We start from the raw sequence: 24,718 nt of genomic DNA, 5'->3' as shown, positions 1-24,718 counted from the left end.
TTCAGACATTTAATTGGTTACGCAAGATTTTTGTCTATTAATCTTTTAATCTGCGTGATGATGATGTGTGTGTGTGTGTGTGTGTGTGTGTGTGTGTGTGTGTGTAATCTACTTTTTTACGCTATTCTCACAGAATCTATCTGGAGTTGTTGATCGTTGACCGACTAATACGCGCGCAACAGCGATACGAAAAATAGGGGCCACGCGTGTGTGCATGTGTCTGTCGAATCGCGCGATTTCACGACGCGATACTCGCGTGCCGCGCAGTCGACGCGCGAGCTCGCGTGTATTCGCGCGCTGCATCGCGACTCAAGTCGGACGTGGTTGGCCGCGTTCAGTGCCGGCGAGGCGAACGCGAGCAAGTAGTATTCGGACTTTGAGGATCAGGATAGGTGCGTATATAAACGTATATACACGCATAGGAACGTCCCTTTCGTTCCGATTAATTAATCTATCGCGTACCCAGCGACATGGGCCTCTTATCGAATTTCTGCTCCGCTCCGTTAATACCGATGTTATGTCGAGATGGTACGAGACAACATCGCTGAAATGATGTTGTGTTCGCGTATCAAAGGTTCCCCAATTATCTCGTACATTCATCGGAGAAATCAGTTAAAAATAAAACGCGAAATACCCTATTTGTCATTGATCCGGAGATTGATACGTGTGAGTACGCGAGTAATTTTGCTTTTATCGTTCGCCGCCGACAAAAAAAAAAAAAACTTTGCCGATGATAAGCGTTTGCAATTACACGCTGCCTGTAATAAAGGATTAATCGGAGCTTATCGGCATGGATGATAAGGAAACAATTCAATGAAATAACTTATAACTATATTATATATCATTATACACACTGTCAATATAATTTGTTATTTTACACAGGCTTTCCTTTTTACAAATTAATATGAAGTTTATCAAAATGGTTTTTTTCTTTTCTTTTCCGGTAATTTATGATGAAGCGATCAATGTTTATAATCTGTTACGAAATGTATTTACGTATCTCACGATCAAGATAAAGAGTTTTAAGCGTAAATTAGAAATAAGTTACACGTATTTTGCGCAAACGAAAAGCACTACAAGCGCAAACCGAGCGTGAATCGTGTTGCTTCTCTGATCATGTAGCAGGATGCGATAGTTTTTTTTTAGATATATTAAATCTGGGATGCTACGCGATTACCGGAGAGATAGTTTCTCCACTTTCACAATTTCTTCGCATTTCTAAATCATCGCTTGCCTCAGATGTACATCGTGCGCGAAAAATTTTAAATAATCTTACAGATTTGCATTGCATATTGTAAATTATAAATGCAATAACGTCGTAAAACAACTCGTTAATAATGGCACGTAATTGGTGGCAAGAAACTCGTTGAATTTATATATTGTGTAAATTTAATAATAATTATTAAACACCAGTCGTGATCGTGAAACTGCCGTTCTTATATATATATATATATATTCTCGTAATGTAAAATATTTGGCCGGTAATAAATGTTTATATTAAATATAGTTTTTATTATATCTTTTGTTATTTCTAATTTTTTCTATTAGATACGTACATCTATATAATAATAATAAGTAATTTCTTTACAGTTATATTTTTAATTTACCGTTGCGTAGATTTTTTTTTATGTTATATAATAGTAATAATAGATCGAAAGTGAACTATCTTCAATGTTATGCAAATAAATTGCCTTGACCGTACGTATTTTTTCTGCACACTGCATTAATAAAATACGCAAATGAGCTTGTAACTGTCCTGATAAGAAAGTATAAGTCGACTAAATACGAACATGCCGATGAATCATAGAATGAAAAAGAGTTCATTTTCCAATATCCGTATAATGAATGCTGCGATGTTATAAATAAAAATAATTGCGCTGTAAGAAATAGGGTGTGAAGTAGTGCGTAAATTCTAAATCATACATAAATACAAAAAAGAAATTATTTATTATTATTAATTTATAATAAATAAATTACGAAACGCTTGATATCGCTTCATTCGGGGAATTTTAACAAAATATTTTATGTTAATTCAACATGTTTTAATTTAAATAATTCGAATAGTCTAAAGTACTCGACTATAGGTTTCTCAAAAAAATTTAGATTATTCCTCGGCTTAAATTCAGGTTCGTAGAATTTCGCAGAATTAATTTTAATATCGATAACCATTTAAATTTCTGAATATTTCTTTCAACTACCAAGCCGACGGATTTTTTTTAAGCCAACGGACTCGAATATTTTGTGAATATTTATCATCAGATTTAGAAAGACGGTTTTTTGCAAAATATTATATTCAATCTCCATTTCATTCATCATTAAAAAAAAAAAAAAGTTTTCATTGTGATACGTTTTTATCTACTTCTGAGCAATCTGCCAGCATATATTTATCGTATATCACTCACGCCTGCGATCACAGGAACTTAAATTTGAACTTTGAGCAGCGAATGACGGACGTGCTTATTAATATAAGCATATAATGAAAAATATACATCTCCCACTTGCGATATTATAATTTGTTCAGCTCCAGACGATTAGTCATTAAATCGTCATCCGACAAATTAGTCTGCGAGGTGCGTTTATGCATCGCACAATAATCTTCGATTTTTCCGCACGAAAGCTGTATCTACCCGAAATGGTCAATGCTGTCGAAGTGATCGTCTTGGAGGAGAACCATGGTCGTCCTGCGGTATCTTTCGGTGCCAAGTAAGGTGCAGATTTGCGCAGGACGAAACGTCATACTAAAACAGGTCGTGATTGGGTAATACTACTAATAACAGGTGCTGGATACGATTCATTGCGGAAATCTCGGCAATTTCTAATTTAGCCTATTTCAAGGAGATCAACAAGCCCGCTCACGAGCCGCTTGTAAATCCATCGACGTTGCTCGCAAATCGCGAAAAAGAACACGCATAGTCGCGGAATTACGGATTCGAAGAAGTCGTCTCGTGAGTCCTTAATTAAGGATTTTCCTCTGGATCTTCCTCTTTAGCTTCTAATCAGTTTTGTTTGAGTCGGCGTGTTTGGTTCGCTCTCCGAATCCAAAATAAATGCGCGATACGTGAGATTATTGATCGTCGTATTATTTTGTAATATATATATATTTTTTTTAATTTATATTAATATATGTTTTTATCTAGACAAGTTCAGAAAACACTAATCTAGAAAAGTTCTAGAATCTAGGAATCTAATCTCGATTGCTTCGAGGAATTATCGTGCAGCAAGATTCCATTAGAAAAGATCAAAGAAGTATATATCATAGGTATTCGATTGTAGCCTTGAAAGGGATCTTATCTTAACTCGATAAAAAAAATGAAATAGCTTCACGTTTTTCACGATATTTGTCTCTCTCCATTTTTATCGTAATAAAACATTCGAAATCTTACAATCGTATTGTAATCACATATCCCATTTGTCGTCATCAGATATTCACAATCAGTGACTAGACTTTGTGCGAGTAATTTCGCTTAATCTCGACACGTATGAAAGTCTGCGGAAAAATACACGGAAATAATGTAATAATGATAATAAATTTTAATTTAAAAAGCAAACGATACAATAAAATTTTATTATCGTCGTGATTATATCGATGTGATAACCGTGTTTGTGAAGTCGTGGTTTGAAATATATAGTTATTTCCTTGAGGAAGAACAAAACGGCCTTATTACCCTTTTTCTCGGATGTATTCTTGAGATATTCGAGGAAAGAAAAAAATGGCTGAGATTGAATCGTCGGTCCCAGAGGGCTCAAAAACCCGCAGACATGCAACCTCTACGCAAACATCTGTGCGGTAAGAATTTCCGCGAATCTAATTGGAATATCTATCTCAATAATAATCATTTCTATCGATTCTTCAGTGAGCTCTCTCTGGAATCTCCTCGAAAATTATCAAAGATTAGACATAATGTATTTAAAAGATATCAAATAGAATTCTAAATAGATATCAATTCTAAAAAGATATCAAATAGAATTTTACTTTTAGAATTATATATAAAATTTATATATATATATATTTTTTTATTTACACACACACACACACACACACACACACACACACACACACACACACACACATTAAATAATATATTTAAATAATATATTTAAAATACTATAAAGTCTTTAATAAAATTATTCTCGGTACTTTTTAATAATTTCGAAAAATATTTCTTTCTTATTTATTCGTTTCAGTTCAATCAGTTTTATTCTTTTCTTTTATTTTTCTTTTCACATTTCTATTTTGGGGTAGATGTGGTATTAAATAGAATATAAACGGTAAAAATATTATTTATTTTTATGAATGCTACAATGAATTGATTACTTCAGGCAAATATCGTATCAGGAAAAATTCCGGTATGAAATAGTAAAAGAATAAAAAATTGCAAACGTAGGGAATTTTTCGACAGTCAAGTAAAGATTTAAATATGAAGTAGGTCAAGTATACTTTGTTGCACGTGTGTTATAGATATAACTTGAAGTATTTAATGTTTTCAAAAACTTTGTTTTACCATTAGAAAGAATCGATGTGTTTTGAAAAACTTAATGTGTTTTCCATAATTTTTATTTTGGAATAATTTGCTAATCAGAATAAACAATGAAGCGAATGACATAATTAAGCGGTCGTTTGCTTAAAATCAATATTCGAAACAATAGCGTGTCCAGTCATCGTGCGTTCTTCGTCCAGTGATTAACACTTTCGCTTATAAAAAATACTGCAGAGTATAACGTAACACGAGTTCAATGCTGTTACATAAAGGTATTTTTTATAAATAATGATCTAAGGGGACATCTCTCGTTCCGTGATACACAAAAGATATACATAAAAGGAAAAATGGACGAAGAACTAAAAGACATACGGTATTAAAATTTCTAATCTCTTGGGACTAAAATCTGGAATATAAAACATAATACACATTGTATATTTCATAAATAAAATATAAAATATAGTACACATTTTATATCGTACGTAACAAAAAATAAAATGAAACAAATAAAATGAACAAAATTTCATGATTATGCGTGATATCTAAATATTGCTATCTTAAATTTGATTTTTTAATAACTAATTTTATAATTAATTCTAATAATATGTTAAACTGTTGCCAATTAAAAACCTATTATTCGGACGCAATTCTGCAATAAAAAAAGTTTCTCTAGTACTTGGAATCTCTACTTAGAATCACACTATGCATTCCATGTGCGTTAATTCTAGGACACCCTATATAAATTTCAATTTTTATTATACAATGGATTTTTATTTTAATTTAAATGCTTTATATATTATATAAGAATTTCAAATTATCAATGATACACATTTTAAATTACTGAATCATGGTTTGAACAGCTTTATTATTTATTGCTTTATTATTTCACTTTTGATTTTTCGCACACTTTTAGACTCGCTCCGTCGAGCCGCAATGCCTGTATATTTCCTTTCATATCGTCATTTCTGTTTGTTTCATGTTACTAATCATTCAATTACATAATTACGTCACATAAAAAGAATTAGTTTTATTTATAAATTGTGATGCCGCTATGATATATATAGAAGTTCCACAACTTTGCGTAATTTTAAAGTTTCGAAGAAAATGTTGAACTTTTGAATTTCAATAAGCTAAAGGTAAATTTTCAAAAATCATAACTTAAAAGAAAATCTTAAAAAAAAGTCGGTTCTTCACAATGTTCAAACGATGAACTTTTTGAAAGAAGACTTGGAATTTTTTTTAAGAAAGGACAACAAAAAATTCGGAAATAATTTCAATCAGAATTTAAAGACTGCAATTTAAAAGAAGAGCTCTTCTAATTCCAATATTTCAAAGATATTCTTAAAATTCAAATATTGAATACTAAGGCTTCGAATCGAGGAATCTTCAAAATTGAAATTCAAAATCGACGCTTTCTGAAGAAAATACTAATTCCAGAGATGTATTATGGAATCTGTTCAGAATGGACTTGAAAATGGAATTCCGAATTCCATAATACGTCTTTCTGAAATTAGTTTTTTCTTTAGAAGACTTTGAATTTCAAATACTTTGAAGATTCAAATCCATTTATTAATCTATTTCTACAATGTAAATTAACTTTAATCTCGGTTTAATTTATCTTTCATCTTATTTTAATTTTAAGAATTAGAAAAAGATAAGGATTAAATTAAACTGAGATTAATGTTAATTTACATTGGTGGAAATGAATATAAATCGATACAAAGGTCGTTTTACCTTTCTTGGCATTCAGTGAGTGAAACAAGAACAAAACTGTGTCAACTTGTCATTGAATGGAAAGTATCCGGTCTTCAATATTTGAATTTTAAGAATGCCGAGGCTTTGAAGTATCGAAATTAGAAGATTTTTCTTTTAAATTGCGGCTTTTTTAGATTCTGATTAAAATTATTATTTTCTAATTTTCCATTATTATTTTTAGAAAAAAAAATTCCAAATAAAAATTCCACTCGAATCCACTCCGTAATTAATACATCTCTTGTTACGCTGGTGTTTTCTTTCGAGGATTTCGCCGTGTCAGTTTTTCTTGGGAGAGAAATCTGGAAAATGAATGGGGACAATACTATTCAAAATCCAATACGGAATACACATGTACTCTAATATATACATATATATGCCGTCGACAGACATCGAGTGTAGAAAGTGTACTGCGGTGCAATGGAAGAAAAAAAAAAAAAAGAGATGAAAGCGGAGAACCCGCGCGGGTCCGCGGTTCGTGTATACGTCTTCCGACGTATGTGTCATGAGATTTTCGCGCGAGAATGTGAAAAAAATCGCCGTATATTCCGCCGATCGTGGTGAGTCGCGCTGCGGGCCGTCCGTCAAGTCTCTCCCCGTCTCTTCGCTCTCGCGAACGTCACCGTGGCGAGAGATAAACAGCGTAAGACAGGTTAGCGGTACACCCGTTATATATATATATATATATATCTCGGATTTCGCGTAACGTCGGCCCAATTACGGTACGATACACGACTCCTTTGCGGGGGAAGATACGCCGTCGGTGAAATCGTTGAAATCGCTTATTTACGATCCGCCTCGAGCTCCAGCTGACGTATATACGGGGTGTCCGTGAAGTAGCGCAGAGCGGGAACGATGCGAGGGCTTATGAATTAGGTCTCGTTTGGTTTGGTCTTAATTTACAAGTTTAAGATACAACAATTGGAATGGTTGTCCAGGTTGATTTTCATATGTCCGCGACGACGATTCTGATCATCGGCAAATTGGTAAAATTGAATCCGCAAAAAGGCTCGTCTTCGATCACCCGTTACATGGCATCTCCCTGGATAATTTTTGCATGTGTCAAACGCGTATTCGCTGTTCCGCGACTGATTCTGCACGTAATCACTGTTCTTTGCTGTTCTTCCCGCACGATTCCGCCCGTAACCATATGTGTTACTCATATAAGAAGCTTCTTTTTAAGTCGTTAATATTAATAGAGTCTAATAATTTGTCCGTTGGAATAGAGTTTAATAATTTGTCTGTTGGAAATCAAGAGAGAGCTTTTCAAATCGTTCCTCAAGTCATTTCCAAGCCATTTGTGTAAAAAAATATATACAAGCTTGTTTGATGTTGTGTGCAAACAGTAATCAGTCATACTGCAGAAAATGCAACTTTCTTTTTCATATTTGTATAAGATATTCCATAAATGTTGTAACCTATTGCAAATATATGATTTTCTATTAATTAGAACATTGCACAATTCATAAGAAACTTCTCTTTAGTTCTTTGATAATAACAATAATGAATCCTAATAATTGACCTATCTGTTAGAAATTAGACAGATAAATACAAAGTTTTTAGATTTTTTTTTTAAAAAATTTTTGATGATAAAATATACATAGTTTGTTTGACTTGTTTGTTTTGTACCAATGATGATCAATTATATTGTAAAAATTAAAAATAATATAATTTGTTTGTTGTAAATATATATCTGTCATATACAATATACAAAATATTATTTTAATCGAAATAGTTTTATCGCAAAATATATATAATTTGTTTGATTTCTTGCAAAAATAGTAAACGACCATAACAATCTTAAACTTTGTGATAAAGTTTTTTTCTCCTATATTTATGAAAGAATTCATAAAATATTATAATTTTATTGCAAATATACCATTCTAAAATTTATCTATTTCATAATATTTACAAGACGTTTGTTACATGACTTTTGAATGCTGTTATATATTGTAAACAATTTAATCTTTTATTACATAAATAGGAAATGTAACGTTACATATACTTGTAATAATTAGAAGAGAAATATTAATTTTACTTTTTATATGTTTTCAGACCTGTGGTACCTGTAAAAATGGCGAGATCTAACAAAAAGTTTGTAATTATCTCAAGTGTAGGGTTAGTAATTGCGATTCTTGGCATAATCGTAGGATCATTATGGACTACTGAGATATATGATTTGCTTATTGTAAACGTAAGTTCGAAAAGTATAAAACTTCATCTCCATCGATACATATATATATATATATATACATATATACATACATACATACATACATACATACGTATAAGAATCATGTATTTATAATCCATATTTTTTTGTGCAGTTATTGACATTGTCATCATCGTCTATGACATATAGTATGTGGCAGGAAACTCCTATTCCAATGTACTTCAAATTTTACATGTTCAATTGGACTAATCCACAGGAGTTTTATTCATCATCAGGTGTAAAACCACATTTTCAAGAAATGGGGCCTTATGTTTTTCGGTAACATTGCTCCTATAACATATCTCACATTACTCGAAAGGTTACGATAGGATATCAGGAATGTATGTTCTTTCGCAGAGAAATTGATTATAAAGAGAATCAAACATGGAATAGCAATGGTACCGTCACGTTTCAAAGGAAGAAAGTTTGGATCTTTGAGGAATCCTTGTCTAATGGGAGTCTAACAGACGAAATTACCAACCTAAATCCAATAGTCGCGGTAAAGCATAATTATTTGCACGCATTATTATTACCGTATAATTTTCAATAAATGTACAATTTACAATGCAATATCTAATTTTAGACACTTGGGTTTTCTGTAAAATATAAAAACACAATTATACGTAAATTAGCCAATGGGCTTATGGTGCGTTTAGGTGAGAAACTAGTGTTAACTAAAAGCGTCAACGCGCTGATATTCGAAGGATTCAACGACACGTTGCTGGATATTGCGCGAAAGATGAAAGTAACCAAATTACCATATTCTAAATTTGGATGGTTCTACGCGGTGAGTTCAAGGAATTAGAAACATGCAATTCTGTAAAGCAGTTCAAAATGGTTGCGAACGTAAATCGTTTTTTTTTTTTTTTTTTTTTTTAGAGAAACGGTTCAGCTAGTTACGATGGTGTATTTAATATGTTAACTGGAGCAAATAATTTGTATGAAATGGGAATACTCAAAGAGTGGAATTATAGTAACCGAACGAAAAATTATGAAGGTTCGTGTGGTATGATAGATGGAACACTTGGGGACTTCTGGCCACCATTGCAAGATAATAAAACACTATCTTTATTTATCCCTGATATTTGCACGTGAGTGGTAAAATATTTTATAAATACCGTTTACATAAGTTGCTATGATTTAAGATATATATATTAATTATTTGCTTTTGATTTCATTGTTAGTTTTATATCAAAAATATATCTTTAGTTTCTTTTCAAAAAGACTAGTGTTAAATTTTGAGCAAATTGAAATGTGCATGTCAAAATTTGATTTTGATCTATTCAAAAGCAATTTCAAATATAACAATAAAAAAAAAGTTCATATTTTAAACTGTTCGTTTGTTATTCAGGTCGTTGACTTTGTCATTTGTGAATACAACGACAGTTCAAGGTCTAACTGGAAGGAAGTATATTGGAGATAAAAGTACGCTCGATAACGGTGAAACTGTAGTCGCCAGAAAATGTTATTGTCCCAATGGAGATTGTGGACCTAGTGGAACATTAAATATTTCATCGTGCAAGTTTGGAGCACCAGCTTTTGTTAGTATGCCGCATTTTTATTTAGCAGATTCAAGTTATAGGGACGCCATAACGGGAATGTTACCAGATGAAAAGAAACACAAATTATCACTTGTCCTGGAGCCGGTAAGTATTTCGCGTAAATTATCATTATGATCATTATTATCAGCACAGTGAATACACAGTGAATATTAAACAAAAGAAATTTTAAAGACTACAGGTATTCCACTATTGGTTAAGGCACAATTGCAGTTAAATTTATTGGTGGAACCAGTGGATGGCATGAGGTAAGTGGTAGACAGGCATAGCACAGATAATCAATAGTGTAATTTCATAACACCAAAAATAAAGATATTAAATGAACATTACGAAAGATTACAAAATTTGGAAAAAAAGAACTTGCATAAAAAAAGATCAAATTTGTGAACCGTCAATTAGAATATATCTATATAATTAGTAACAAAACAATGAATTTTATTTAATAAAAAAATATTTAAAACGTGATTTATATATTTATATTAGTGATTTATATAAAATATTGATTCTTGAGAATTTTTTATATTGAAACTGCTTTGAGTAATCGAAAGAAAAGATGCTACTTTAATTATACTAAGGATTATACAAATGCGCATAGAATCTTTCTTTTTACGAAACGAATAATTTGACAAAACAGATAAGAAAACATTTTTTATTTAATTTATTTTTATAATTTTTCAGCATGTTCGAGAATATAACCAAGACTTATATTCCGATGCTATGGTTTACTCAAGAGGCTAATTTAACTGATACATACGCGAGCAAAGTTCAGCTATTTTTGATTCTTCCATCACTAGGTACTGTAACATTTTTCGGAATAGCAGGAATCGGAATTCTAATATTCTTCATCGGATTATTCATTTACATACGACAAAAATGGAGAGGAGAGGAGAGTCAAGTGCTGATATCCAAATACGATGGTGATGTTCGAAGAAGAGATGATACATAGTAATTGCTTCCTCTTATGTATATGTGGGCGTGATTATTATAAGTCAGATGCCAAAAATCCGATTTAGTATTGAGCATGCGTATTGTTTCTTGTCGTATGAGTAAAATACAAGAAATTGTTTGTTCTTTTAATTTAGAAGATATATCGTATCGATATTTGAATTAATCAGAATAGGTTAATTGTTCTTTATGCAAAGCGAGATCCATACTATAAATGTTGCATGAATTTACTGTTAAAAACACTGTTCTTTTAAAATTTGTATTCTCTTTTATATATTTAAAAAAATTTGTGCGATTTATACATAAGATCCATGTGATTCCTTTTTCTAAAATTTATTATTGAGAAAATAATTTCTAAGAGCTATAAATTTGTTTATTAACTAGAAAAAAAGATATATAGAAGAATAAGAAAGATATCATTAGTATCATGCTGAAACTTGCTAAAACTTGACAAGTAGAAACTTGATAAATATGTATAATAATTTTTTTAAATTTATATATATTAGATATTACAGATGTGCTATATGCGCGATATTTATTTTTTTAAACAAAACCAAAAGTTAATATATTATTACATTATTAATTTCTTGATACACTATCAAAATACAAAATCTTCACGATGATAGCTGTTCATGAAATATAATTTATTGCAATTAATGATAAGAATTAATCGGTATCACGGAAAAGAAATAATAATAAACTTCGATAGATTCGATTCAATACTTTTGAGTTTCGATGTAACATATTAACATATACTTTTTTAAAAAGGAACAGAGAAACAAATTCAATAGGCTTTATTGTCACTAGCTATGTGCCAACTATATTACTAATGATCTATCGAAAATAACTTATTTATATATATAAATAAAAAAATGATTACTACGTACTAAGAACAGTCGATCATAAATACTTCTTTTATATTTTTAGTGTTGAAACATTTTAATAGTTCATATATAAATGTTCGTTCGTTAATTTATGATAAAATTTTTTTTTAATTTTTATTGTAATTAGTCAATTTACGCCGTTACATATTAAACAATTAAACAATAAAAAACAAAATATAACTTTTTTATAAAAACTATGAAAAACTACTGTTTATTTATACATTTACTTTATGCATTACATAATTATTGAGCAATATTGATTTTACATATGTTTAGATAAATAAGCCAAAGTATATGCTTTATTATTGGTGTCAGACTTATATTAATCATGCCTTCTTACGTGCCATGAATAATGGTGAAATATTTTTATTTCCTTTTCATTTTACTTTACTTCCTTTACGATTGTATTCCAGTTTTCTTCCTTAATTTCTATAGTCATAGAGCAGAGATAAGACTGTACTAATGTCTTATATTTGATGAGAAACATTAATGTACCACAAAGGTACAAAAGTGCCTACTTTACGTAGTAGTATAGTTATAATTATAGTTTTCAAATAATCTATAAAAAACATAGTTTAAATCATCAATAAGATGTAAATGTTAAACCGAAGATTTATTTCTATAAAAAGTAAAGCGAATAAATGTAGCTTTTATATTATTAAAATTCATGAAATATTTATGCGGCAAAGCAATCTTCAACACGTTAGATTAACATTTTGATCGATTGTGTGAGTAAAAGCACAATTAAAAAAAAATTCATTAATATTGGCATCTTATCAAAAGTATAAATATATATTATGACACATATATGAATTATTATTTTAATGTTACTAAATACTGTTATATTCTTTAAAAAAAGTCTAGAGAAAGAGAATTCATAGAATTGTGAATAACTTTTAAATATTTGTCACTTTCATATATCACTTGTGATATATACAAGATGTAACATAATGTAAAGATCCGCTTTAAGAATGATTTCAGTAATTAAAAGCAATAAAAAGTTTATATAAATATATACTTGAAAAATTTAATCTTATTTTGAAATGCTGTATTCCAAAAATTTATCTAAGTAAATTCAACTAATGTATCTAATTCTGTGTACAACTTTTTATAAAAAGTATATTTTACATTCGACTCTGTAAGCACTTTCGTAATGTTCTATGAATTATTTTAGTTCACGGAGAGTATTTCGTATCGAAAATTTGTAATTGCTTTTAAAGTTAATAAGTTATTTTAAATGGTTATTTTTAAATTAATGACCAGATATTTACATGTTTGTAATCATTTTTTATAAAAATGCGCAAAAACAAGCTTTTAAAAATATAAAATATAAAATACAAAATATAAAACCGAATAAGATCGAATTGGAAGGTCGATATATACTAACATGATTTTTTATGTTTATTAATACTAAATCCATTCTTCGAATGGGCCTACATATTATGTTACAGCTGTGTAAGATTTAAAGTATTATTTTTACAGATGAATTTTTACAGATGAAGATGTTACTTCGATTAGTGAATTTTTACTTATAAGCTAATAGTTATTATATACTAAAATTCTTACATTTTCTTGCATGATTTCGTAAGTTACATTTCGATATCTCAGAAATGAGAGAATAATTTTTAAATCATTTTTAATAATACTATTTTCATTAATCAGAAATTAAATAAAATTCATAATATATAAACAATGTAAATAAGATCAGAAAAACAGAAACATTAAAAACAAACGTTAAAAATTTATTTTCACGTTAAAAAAATAATTAGTTTGAAAGAATGTTGTGTAAATTAAAATATCAGTAAGAAATTTTAAAAACTATACACATTAATACATCTCAAAAACAATGGGATGTCGCAGCTTCAAATAAAAGGCAAAATAAAAATATCGACTTTTTAAAATTACGAGAATTTGGAAAATAATAATCTCTGAATTTCGACAGTTTTGTTCTAAATTAACGATTTCCTTTGTATAAAATAATATATGAATGTATGTCCACGCATGCAAGAAAAAAATGTCACGAAGAATTGTAGAAAGTAATAAGTGATTTTAAGACTAATCTCTTTTACAATCATTGTGATCGTAGCTTTTTTTACGAAACAACCACAGCTTGGCAAAATGCAAGTAATAATTTGCAACACAACACATTTGCAATATAACTCATTTATTACATCCGTAATTTTCAATGTAGTAAATACTGGAGGCTAATGGAAATCACGCAAGGAAATAAATTTTTATTAATTATAAAATAACATCCTCGCATTTTAATTTTGATATCATTTCGCGCTTATTACATGCGATAACGAAATAAATTGCAATAGAATTAAATATTGTCGGATATCGAAGCTTTAGAAAATATGTTGAAAAAATAAAATGGAGTAATAATACAAATGTTATGTTACATGAAGTTATTGAAAGGTCTATTCGATGAAAGATCTAGAGAAACAACTTAATAAATTTAGATGCGTTATCAATTTACATTACTTTTCATTTCTTACTGAGTTTCGCTGCTTCGGATGTAACGAAACATGCATTCTCACGCGATCGAACTCGTTGTAATTCTAAATATCTGTGATATTCAATGAAAATATGTATGTATGTACATGTGCGCGAAAATGTGAAAAAAAAAAAAAAATAAAACTGTTTTCAATCAAAAGTATGCATTGTCATTCATTGTATCCTCTTGCATAATGATATAAGATCTCGTAATTTAATCTCTAAATTCATCATAATTATATAAAATTTTCGAAAATTTTTTAAATTTATGTGGTCGCTACTTTTGCAAGAACAATAATCACAAAGTAGCCCGAGGCTGCAAAAGCACAACGAAGAAAATACTCCTTCCTCAGATTGCATAAATATTTTTATCAAAAAATCGGATATCTGGAATTAGGGCATTGATTGAATATAAAAGATGTCTTGCGTTTACCGAGCCATTTTTTCCAGCCATCCGCGAATTGTTCGCTTTAGTTTTGAATGATGGCAACCTAGATTTCAGGCATTCTGCGGATAGTAATTTATATCGATCTTTTTCATTCGTTTTCTCGCCCTGAAAATTTTGCACACCACGCCTTCCGCCATATTTCAATTCCTCTCCATCAATTTATCTTTAAACGTGTGAAACGATTTAATAATAACAGAAAAATGCACTTTTTTGTAATCGTTCGCACGATATCGGAAGGTATTTTATAATCAAACGATCGCTCATTAATTTCTCATTGTCTACGGAATTGGAATAGTAATTAAATATGGATATATGTGTGTTAGGCTTTTCCCCTTCTAAATATCTTAAGCTTTTCGTCCTTTGTAAATAATTCTCTGCATCTTTTATTATTTTCTCAATTGCCCCCTATATTGTTATTATCTTAGGATCTTTAGGGTATTCCTTTTCCTTCTTACTACGTTAATAAATAATGTGTACCCTTCCCCCCCCATGTCTGTTATTTTTTTAATATATGTTTTTTAATATATGTTATAAAGTTAGAAATTATGCAAAATTTTCAATTTTCACACTTGACGTAATATTTCAATTAATAGCTTTGCTATTAAAAGTAATAAATATATATTACTGTGATTATGGTAAAAATCGCAATTATCCGATTGACCGAATTTTTACAAATCGGACATTTTCATTTCAAACATATTTGCAAAATATCGACTTAATATAATTTAAATATTTATACAACTTAATATAATTTAAGTGTTAAGTAAAGCGCATATTCGTGATATTCGTATCTCGTTTATTTTGATTTTTTTACATTTTTATATCTCTATTATAACATCCCATTGTTAAAATACAGTAGCTCTTTTAAAAAAAAAAAAATATCCGAAAAGATTTTATCATGATTGATTATAATCGAGCCGCTTTTTGTCACGAAGCAAATGCGAATAGATGGCTCTTCCTATTTTATTCGGCTAAATAAAATTCTCGTTACATCCTATATTGATTATATGGGGGTGACTGGCACACAGGGGTTTAAGTAAAACGGAAGTGTTTACTCTTTTATTCCCCCCTCCCCCTCACTTTCTCATTTACTTTTGTCGTGAGTCGATCCGGATAATCGTTCTTTCTACCTCGTATCCGAATAACTCACCCCTAAGATTATATTTCACATTGTCAAGGAATTGTTGGCGCTGAACGCAGATAAAATAAAGCATTTACTTTTGCTCTTTTCCATTCATGGCACCTCCCTTCGCAATCATGTCCCTGTGGGCAGGAATATAGGTCGTACAAACCGCGTTGAAGAGGCTCGTAAAGCACGGAGTTGACGGTGCTGCAACCCCCACGCGGGTAGTATCTCTTCCGTTTGTTAAGTGCATTCGGGGGAAGTTGTTTCGCAAAAAGGCAACAAAAAGAAAAAAAGATATATTGCGTGTCTCGACCGATTAAAAAGGAACGATAAAGAGGCCCGAGTACGCGCTTACGACCGATGCTTATCTATATTCCGTGCCGGTTTTCTCGGCCTATTCTATTCGTTTTTTTTTTTCTTATTTTTGAATTGAAATCCCCCGGGGATTTTTATCTAGAGTTGATCTGTTATCAACGCAGTTGCCCTCTCGGTGCTATCATCAGGATGCATATGTTCTCAAATATAATACCGCGTTGAATTGATATTCTGTACACTCGGAAAAACTGTAACTCAAAAAGATTTGTAAATATCACAAATGTAAATATCACATACTTCTCTTTCCCTGTTCTATTCTGTTTTGAAATGTACGTTCACGATGAAATAATTGAAATAAAAATAAAGTCTTCTTTTCAGTTTCATGCATCGCGAACCGTATGTTTATATCAAAAGACCTACACATTTTTAGAATATATCTAAAATTGTGCATTAATTAATCAAATTGCAAGTTTTTTTATTAATTATTTAAAATTCAAATATGGAGTTAATGAGAACACTAATTTTTGGTATATTCAATAAAATAATTTTCCTCATGAATAAAATCTACGAATGCGTTTTGCATCGCGTTTCACTCGATATCAGAAAAATGTTTTCTTGAAGGAAGAAAAATATTTCTTATTTTATGGTTGAATTTATTCCCTGTCGCATGTCTTGTCTGAATCTTTATCCTTTAACATCACCGCGAGAATGTTTCGCAAGACGTGAATCGATTTCCTGATCCTTAACGCTTCAGAAACTAAAGATATCGATTTACAAAATCCGATTGCGGTATACTTCTCTTACATTTTACAATTTACATATTTTAAAATATGTGAGAAATATTAACACGGGCGTTCTATACTTTTCTCATATCAGAGTTTGAAGTTCATAAAAATCTCGAATTATCGAAATCAAGTCATTATCGAGCACGGATAGCTAGAATAAATAATGTAAGTAAAAAAAAATGCGCATTATCCTCCATTAACGACATCGATTATATATCGAAGTCGACGACGGGATGAAAATATTTTATCCCGCGAGCGACAGACGGGGGGGTGTTTAAAACACAGCAAATACTATTAATCATCTTATAACCTTCTGGATTTGGGAAACCTGTCATGGTGGTCGCGCAATCTTGCTTAGACATGTCTGCTAGAACGCCATGATCCCGCCGGGTCCCCTAAGGAATAAGATTAATTAATGTTAACGAGGCGGTATCAAACTCGATTGCGCAACGGTGGGACAATGAGTGGAAAATGCAACTTGCGATAAAGCGCCGAAGATAAAAACCAGCGACCGTGGCGATTCAACGGATGAATGATGAATGAACGCGCGAATAAACATCAAGGGACGATAAATAGCTCGATAGAGAAGAACTCGCGATTTGTTGAGCGTTGCACGTTTCGCAAATAACATATATCAAGCGCGCAATGTACAGTGTGTTTTAGATATATACGGAACGATTTATAATCAGATATGAAATGTTTACAGCAAATTCAATTCCTTGAGAGAGACATCCTTTTGCAACGAGAATATCGAGAGTATCGAAGTAGAATTAATCGAAGCAATATCGAAGTATAGTATATTTTGAGCTCTAAACTATTAACAATGGATTTATTTTTTTATGAATTTCGCTTTGGGATTTATCTCGAGAATAAACACGCGTTAGAATCTTCCCAAGGAGCACACTAAAGGTCAACAGAAAGTCAAAATAACTTTATTTTGATTCGAAGCGATTACACATTTTCTGTGTAACGAAAAAGCTTTTCAGCTTGGTTGACAACAATCGTTGCTCAATGACGAAAAAATGACATCGTACACTGGTTTTATAAATTCAGTATACGTAAAAATTTTTTGAAAGTGATAAAAAATTCTTATAATTGTTTCTCGTAAATGTCTATGTCACTTTTATGCATTTAATTTACATCTCTTTATTATTTTACTTTTAGTATAAACTAAGCATGTAAGTACTTAGTTTAGCAAAGGTTAACTAATTTTTTATACTTTTGCTTTACAAAAGTCTGTAAGACTATCTAATGTCTGTGTAATCTAATCTCTGTGTAATATCATTTTGCTTTGTGTTTACCCTACTCTTCAGAATCATTTTTTTATATTTCTTTTCTATGTTAAACAAGTTTCTTCTTTGCATGCAATTTTAATTCAAATTTTTTAATCTCTGCTAGGAATATTCCTTCATAAATATGACTAAAAATGCAAATATTTATTTTAAACACTGCTAATGTGTAAAAAAGAAAAAAATTTGTGTTTTACTGTTTAATATGTTTAATAAATTTGTTTCATATTTCGTTGGATGAATGTGTAATATTTTCGACATTTTTATAATTACACAATAAAGAAAAATGAATACTAATACTAATACTCTCATATTATATACTATTATAAGACATTTTCTTGACGTCAATTGACTATCCTTTATAACCAAAAATCATTATGTTGACTTTTTTGCTGTAATATAATAAATAATGTTATTTTGATTGCGATATGTTTCTTGTATTTTTTTTCTTCAAAAACGAACTCATTTCATAACAAAATTATCAAATTTTAATTAATATTGAAAATTAGTCACAATTAATCATATTAGTGTCACAATTTTCAATATTAAAATTTAAAACATTAAATAACAATATTCTTATTTGACAACTTTTCTGTATCATTTGTTTATCGTCTTAAATTGTGCATTTAAAAAAATATTTTATTCAGCTAGGATTCTAAATGTTACAGTTAAAATATACTATTATTTTTTGCATCTGCTAGAAAATTATCTGTCATAGAATTTATAGCAGCAACATTTAACAATATATGCAAGAAAATTTATATTTCATAATCAAATTATATACTGTCACTTACTATTTATATACTAGTCACTTTTATAAAAGATGTGAATGGCTATTATCTGATTGGACGCCATAGAGAGACTTTCTTGCTAAATTTGATAAATTGTTCAGATATAAATTCTCTGTCATTTATATCGATTACATATATAACATGCGATATCACAGCGTTTGCTAACGTTTGATTTATTCATTCTAGCTAATTTTTCGTATTTAGGCAATTTTCGCTAGATCATTTTTTTCAGTGTGCTTTCATTCTAAATTAGACACAATTAAATTCTATTTATTGATTATTAAAGCAAAAAAGTCCTCAATATTTTTTAATTAGGCTATTCAATCGATTGCAAACGCAGTTTTACTGAAAAAGATTTCCATTTTAATATATTCTGCAATAATTTCTATCATATATTTTCTTGCTTCTAATATCATTAATCCAAATAACTGCATCGAGCTAACAAGAGTCTTAAAAGAAAAAAATATGCTTTTAATGTTTTATATAATATATAATCATGAATTATCTTTTGCAGTGCATTTTTAAAAAATTAAAAACAAATGAAATAATCGATCGCGGGAAACTGCGTCGTCACATATTACGGTGATAAACTTTTAATCGAAGAAATGATGAATGCAAATTCTTCATATGCAAATAATAATCTTTCTTGAGTGCTTTTGGAAACGTGTATGTAGTTCCCCTGTTATTGTAAGAAAAAGAATTTAGGTTAATGCTAAGGGAGTATGTGTGTGACGGGGAATAATTTTCTAAATTTCATATTTACGTCAAAACAATTAGGGAATCACTTCTTTTAGTGCTCCCTCTTAGCAAAATACTAAATGTATATGAAGTTTTCCTTGTAATAAATAATATGCAATATCCAATAATTGGATTCCTATGTTTAACGGAAATTTCATAAATGTAATTTCTAACCGATCAAATCTGCAAAATTGATTAACATTCAAAGCATTAATATTTCAATATTTTCCAAGACACGGCGTGCTTTGTTGCCGCTTGTTTACTAACGAGAAAAAAATATAAAAAGTAAATAAACGACAAAATATAGATGCGCATGTAACTCAATAACATCTCCGTAATGAAACACAATGACAAAGGCAAAGGCAAATTCAATATGTCTCTTCAATAATGCATTCTATCGAAGATTAATATCCGATACATATTTGCTTAACTTCCAAAATTTTCGATGATTTAATTATATTCCTTAATTAATAACATTTACTATGATGAAATAAAATCATAAATTATATTTTAATAATTAATACAATCTCTCGAAATTATTTCAACAAGTCAATATATATATATATATATATATATATATATATATATATAAAATATATAATTAATAACTAATAATATATATACTTATGAATAATATAATATATATATAATTATTATTAATAATAAAATTGTATATATTTGTATAGGTTTATTATTAGTATTTATTATTTATTATTATTAGTATTATTATTTATTATTTTATATATATATATATATATATATATATATAGTTTGTGGATCAAATTGAAATTTCGAAATTAACTGGCGCCTCGACATTAGTCGCCCGGGGAGAATCGTCAGACAATTTCAGCGTATCCGTCAACGGAATTGAAGTCAGAAGCTGGCAGGAAGCGCGTGTGTATTATTTTTTTTAGATTGCCGCGTGTCCGGATTATGCAATCTGGGTGAAGGAGAATAGTTAACGCCGTTGTACAGGCAGGTGGAATATTTTGGTCCCCCTAGATTGAGCAATTTTCGCAGCGTGCGAGCGCGGCGTCGTGACCACCGACGTGCACACCTCGCGGCCTCGCCTCGTTAAAACAGCGCACCTCAGTTCCGCAGAGTCCGCCGGCGCGTTCGCATCCTTCCGCGCGGAAGACGATCCGCGACGCCGCATCCACCGTCCGTATCCACGCTCCGCACATCCACGGGAGGGGGAGGGAGAGAGCGGGGGAGGGTGAACCTTCCGAGCAAACATCGTAACGATCCCGAGGAAACCCGCAACCGCGATACGCGACTCGCGATTCGCGAAAGTGCTCGAAAGAAAAAAAAAAAAAAAAGGAGGAACGGACGCGGTTTGAAAACTTTGCGAAAACTTTGTCGGCGCAAACTTTGCGTTACTCTCTCGCTCAGAAACTCAATCTTCGATTTTTCACTCGGCGGAAATCGCGCGCAAATATCGCCGACGGTTTTCTTCTTCGGCAAATAATACGAGGTAACGGGGATTTCTAATTCTTGTCAGAGTTAGTCTTTGAAAAGTTTGACAGTTTTTTTTCGATTAGAAAGGGGAAGATTTGTCGTCTACGTACATAATACGACATTCACTCTGATACTTTTATGGGTTTTAAATATTAAATTAAATTAATTTTAAAAGTGTCGCATAATCATTGAAAGGATTAGGTATTTAATAAAATATAAATATTCTAAGAATATAAATTAAAAAAAAAATATATGTATGTATTTAATGTGCGCGATAATTCATTTAGTTAATACCATGACAAATATTAGAAATCTCTTATAATAAATTTCTAATTTATACATATATATATATATATATATATATATATATATGTTCATTTTCAATAATTTTTAAATATTATTTCAAATTTGAACATTTGTTTAAATTAAAAAGTTTACTCTAACAAAAACAAACAATACATGTGTTACGAAAAAGATCACATAAAGATTACATGAAAATGTCGACGTTAACGGATTAATGTAATAAAATAAGATAAAGTGCGCACTATTTTCTTAAGCTTTTTATCATTGCGTGGGAGGATAGAAATCCGCAAAATGTAAACACAATTCACGCGCACCTGGAAAATGAGAATTTAATTTCACAGAACTTCATGTTCGTAAAACTCGGATTATTTTTGATATTTTTTTCAAAATCTAATCTATCACGTTGGAAGAAGAAAAATGCACGCGAGCTAATTGCGACATAAACCTGTTTAAATAATAAATTACGCGCGAGGATCTCTTATTTAGCAAAAAGCATTTTGCATTGAACGTAAAATCCGGAGTTTCATAGCGACTTCTCAAAGTCTCACCCTTCCGCCGTGTTGAAAATCTCAAAGTGACGAAGTTGCCGGATGTGATACGTGCGACTTGTGTAAATCTGCCTAAACGTTCCGGACTCGTATACGGGAAAATAAGAGCCTTGCGATGCGACGGATGTAACGTCCGCTTAAAGGAGATCATTACCTTCTACGAGGGAAAAAGGGATGCGAAGGGAAATCCCCTTCGTGACTTTCCGCCGCGGGGCAGCGGCTACACGGCGTGATCGTGCTTTTGCGGGATGGCAAAGTTTTATTGCGCACTTTCGCACTTACGCCTTTCAACGAGGGAGAGATGGAAGGAGGGACGAAGGGAAAAAACCGGCGGACTCGCCCGCCGGTTTCTTTGCAAGTAGCTTGGCATTCGCGATTGGATTTAACGAGTTGTTTTGGCAATCGGTCCGGTAAATAACAGCGATACGTATCGCAACGAACGAGACGCGATACACGACGATAAACCAACCGAGTGGGGAGGAGGGAGGCGGAGAGGAAGGGGGAAGGAGCGACGTTATACGGAGCCGATCAGCTGCCAGTCCGCTGGTGCTTTGCATTCCGTACTTGAGGGAGGTGCGGGAATTTATGCGCTCCGGACTTCCTCCTGCACGTCGTATCTAACACGTTTGACCTCGACCGATGTGAAAGACCGATCTCCGCGGGGGGAGGAGGGGGAGGGGGTTAGGACGCGGGCGAGAGACCTGTCGTCGTGAAAAGGAGATACGGAGGAGAAGAGATTTATTCCGTAACGCGTTTCGACCTGCCTTCGAACCCGACCGATTATATATCGCCGATAATGAACTGTCCAGCGTCCACGGAAAGTTAAATTAATCCCCTGGCAGATAGAAAGGGTCGCGGAACTGTCCCGTGGCAGTCGGGGGACCAGACGATGTAATTTCCCGTAATATTTACACGAGGGTGGCCGCTCCGCTCGCGGTGTTAGTCGCACGCCTTACCTTCGCGAAGGAAACGGACGCCGTTTACAAGCTGTTTTTGCGAACCGGTTATTGGAACCGGTCGATAAAATTTACGAAAAAAAAAAAGCGGGAAGTAATTCGTTTAATTCGTATGAAAGGTAGGAGAGGGTCGTTTCAATTATACCTGACGGGGTCATGAAAGTTTTACGAGTACGTATCTTGCTGCTCATATCACGATGCGATAAAGGAAGAGCGAGAGAGAGAGAGAGAGAGCGCGAGAGAGAGAGAGAGAGAGAGAGAGAGAGAGAGAGAGAGAGAGAGAACTCTAATAGAACATTAACACTTTTTTATTGGCTAGCGGTTCTTATATTGGACGGAAAGCAACGAAGGGAATTTTTCGATACAGATAATAATTGCATTGTTGTTCTTTTCATCAACGGTTGCAACTTCGAGAATGAGATTTATTGCGTTAAGGGAAACTGCAAGACGAAAGTATTTTAATTTGAAACGTTAAATTGAGAGATAGAATCTTTTGCTATTTAGATCGGTTTTGGTTAGCACTCGTAGAGTACTTATTTACAAAGTATTCACAAAATGAAAAATGAAATTTACTTAATATCTTCCCATTACGCGAATATTATTTTCATTAGAATTATTATACTATAGTAAACTATTGAGCGATCAACAATAGTCTGGTAGCAAAATTATGTCAATATTATTATGTCAATATATCAATAATACAGTAGTTGTGCATTTAAGTTGCTTTAATTAATTACATATTTGAGGAACGATATTATATAGTCTGAAAAATACAGAAATAACTGGTCAGAAAATTACGCTAATAATTTATCTTTAAAGACGTGTAAAAAATTCAATTAATTTTTCACTCTTTTTATCTTTATTTTATGTTTTTGTTATCTGTTTTGTTACTTTTATGTTAGATAATTAGCATTAAAAAATTATTAATGATCCAAAGAAAGAACTTATTAAGTTATTATTATTATTAGGATTATTAGAAGCATGTAGCTGCATTACTTTTTTTACTCGATATTACTTGACATTTATAATCAATTTTTATTACAAATCCCTATCATTATCCCGAATTATCTCACATTTCTGCATGACACGTAGCAGGTGCTATATGTGGAATCTGTTTTATTAAATTAGAGCGACATCGTTGGTAAAAAAAAATTATCAGGAATCGTCTCCGTATACTTCGTCTTACCACTTTAATATTATAATTCAATAACGTCACGTATAAGTGACAGCGGCCTATTTTACCGCCGATTATTAAATTTCTAGCTGCATCTAGCAGCATGCAAATAGGCTTTATTGAATTTTCCGAGCAAAGTAAAAGTATAAACTGCACATAATTACCGTTCAGATTCATCGGTTTCACATTAATCAACGTGTGAAATAAGCAATGTAAATAAATTAACTACGAGATACGCCTTAACCGACGTCCATCCACTTTTTAATTATTGTTCTTATCACAAAAAAAACGGCTTTTATCTAAAACTTTATTTTCTCGCCGGAGATGCACATACAAAATTGGCAAAGATTAAAAAATTGAAAATTTAACTTACTTAATCTAAGAGTATCGGATGTTCGGATAGTAATATTTTTCTTGGATATTTTCAATAACTATTCCGTAAAATCGAACAATCGTAGAAC

At 31.4% G+C, this 24,718-nt stretch overlaps 2 protein-coding genes across 15 annotated transcripts in view; both read left to right on the top strand.

Moving 5' to 3' along the window:
- The first annotated feature begins 12 nt into the window (after positions 1-12).
- Positions 13-14,486, top strand: LOC105428801 (protein croquemort). 8 transcript variants are annotated; one of them, XM_089080350.1, is made up of 9 exons: positions 13-392; positions 8,286-8,424; positions 8,558-8,721; positions 8,800-8,941; positions 9,026-9,229; positions 9,322-9,533; positions 9,794-10,088; positions 10,176-10,249; positions 10,680-14,486. In XM_089080350.1, exons 2-9 carry the CDS (start codon positions 8,305-8,307, stop codon positions 10,945-10,947), a joined length of 1,479 nt encoding a protein of 492 aa, XP_088936476.1. In that variant the 5' UTR covers positions 13-392; positions 8,286-8,304; the 3' UTR covers positions 10,948-14,486. The 8 variants fall into 8 exon arrangements, with proteins under 8 accessions (XP_088936476.1, XP_088936469.1, XP_088936470.1 ...); XM_089080343.1 differs by lacking the exon at positions 13-392 and adding an exon at positions 2,618-2,703; XM_089080344.1 differs by lacking the exon at positions 13-392 and adding an exon at positions 3,570-3,787.
- Positions 14,487-20,931: 6,445 nt separating this feature from the next.
- Positions 20,932-24,718, top strand: part of LOC105428770 (orexin receptor type 2) — a 39,140-nt gene continuing 35,353 nt past the window's right edge. For 5 of the 7 annotated variants that reach the window (XM_089078835.1, XM_089078834.1, XM_089078833.1 and 2 more), the window contains exon 1: positions 20,940-21,292. The gene's annotated coding sequence lies outside the window, so the exon portion shown is untranslated. Of the gene's footprint in view, positions 21,293-24,718 lie in introns of all 7 variants that reach the window. The other 2 variants (XR_016139729.1, XM_089078836.1) reach the window with 2 other exon arrangements.

Source organism: Pogonomyrmex barbatus, unplaced genomic scaffold, assembly GCF_055798465.1.
Source record: "Pogonomyrmex barbatus isolate J1 unplaced genomic scaffold, ASM5579846v1 scaffold3, whole genome shotgun sequence".
NCBI classification, from domain to species: Eukaryota; Metazoa; Arthropoda; class Insecta; order Hymenoptera; family Formicidae; genus Pogonomyrmex; species Pogonomyrmex barbatus.
Note: the sequence above shows the minus strand (reverse complement) of the source record. Positions and strands in the feature narration are given on the sequence as shown.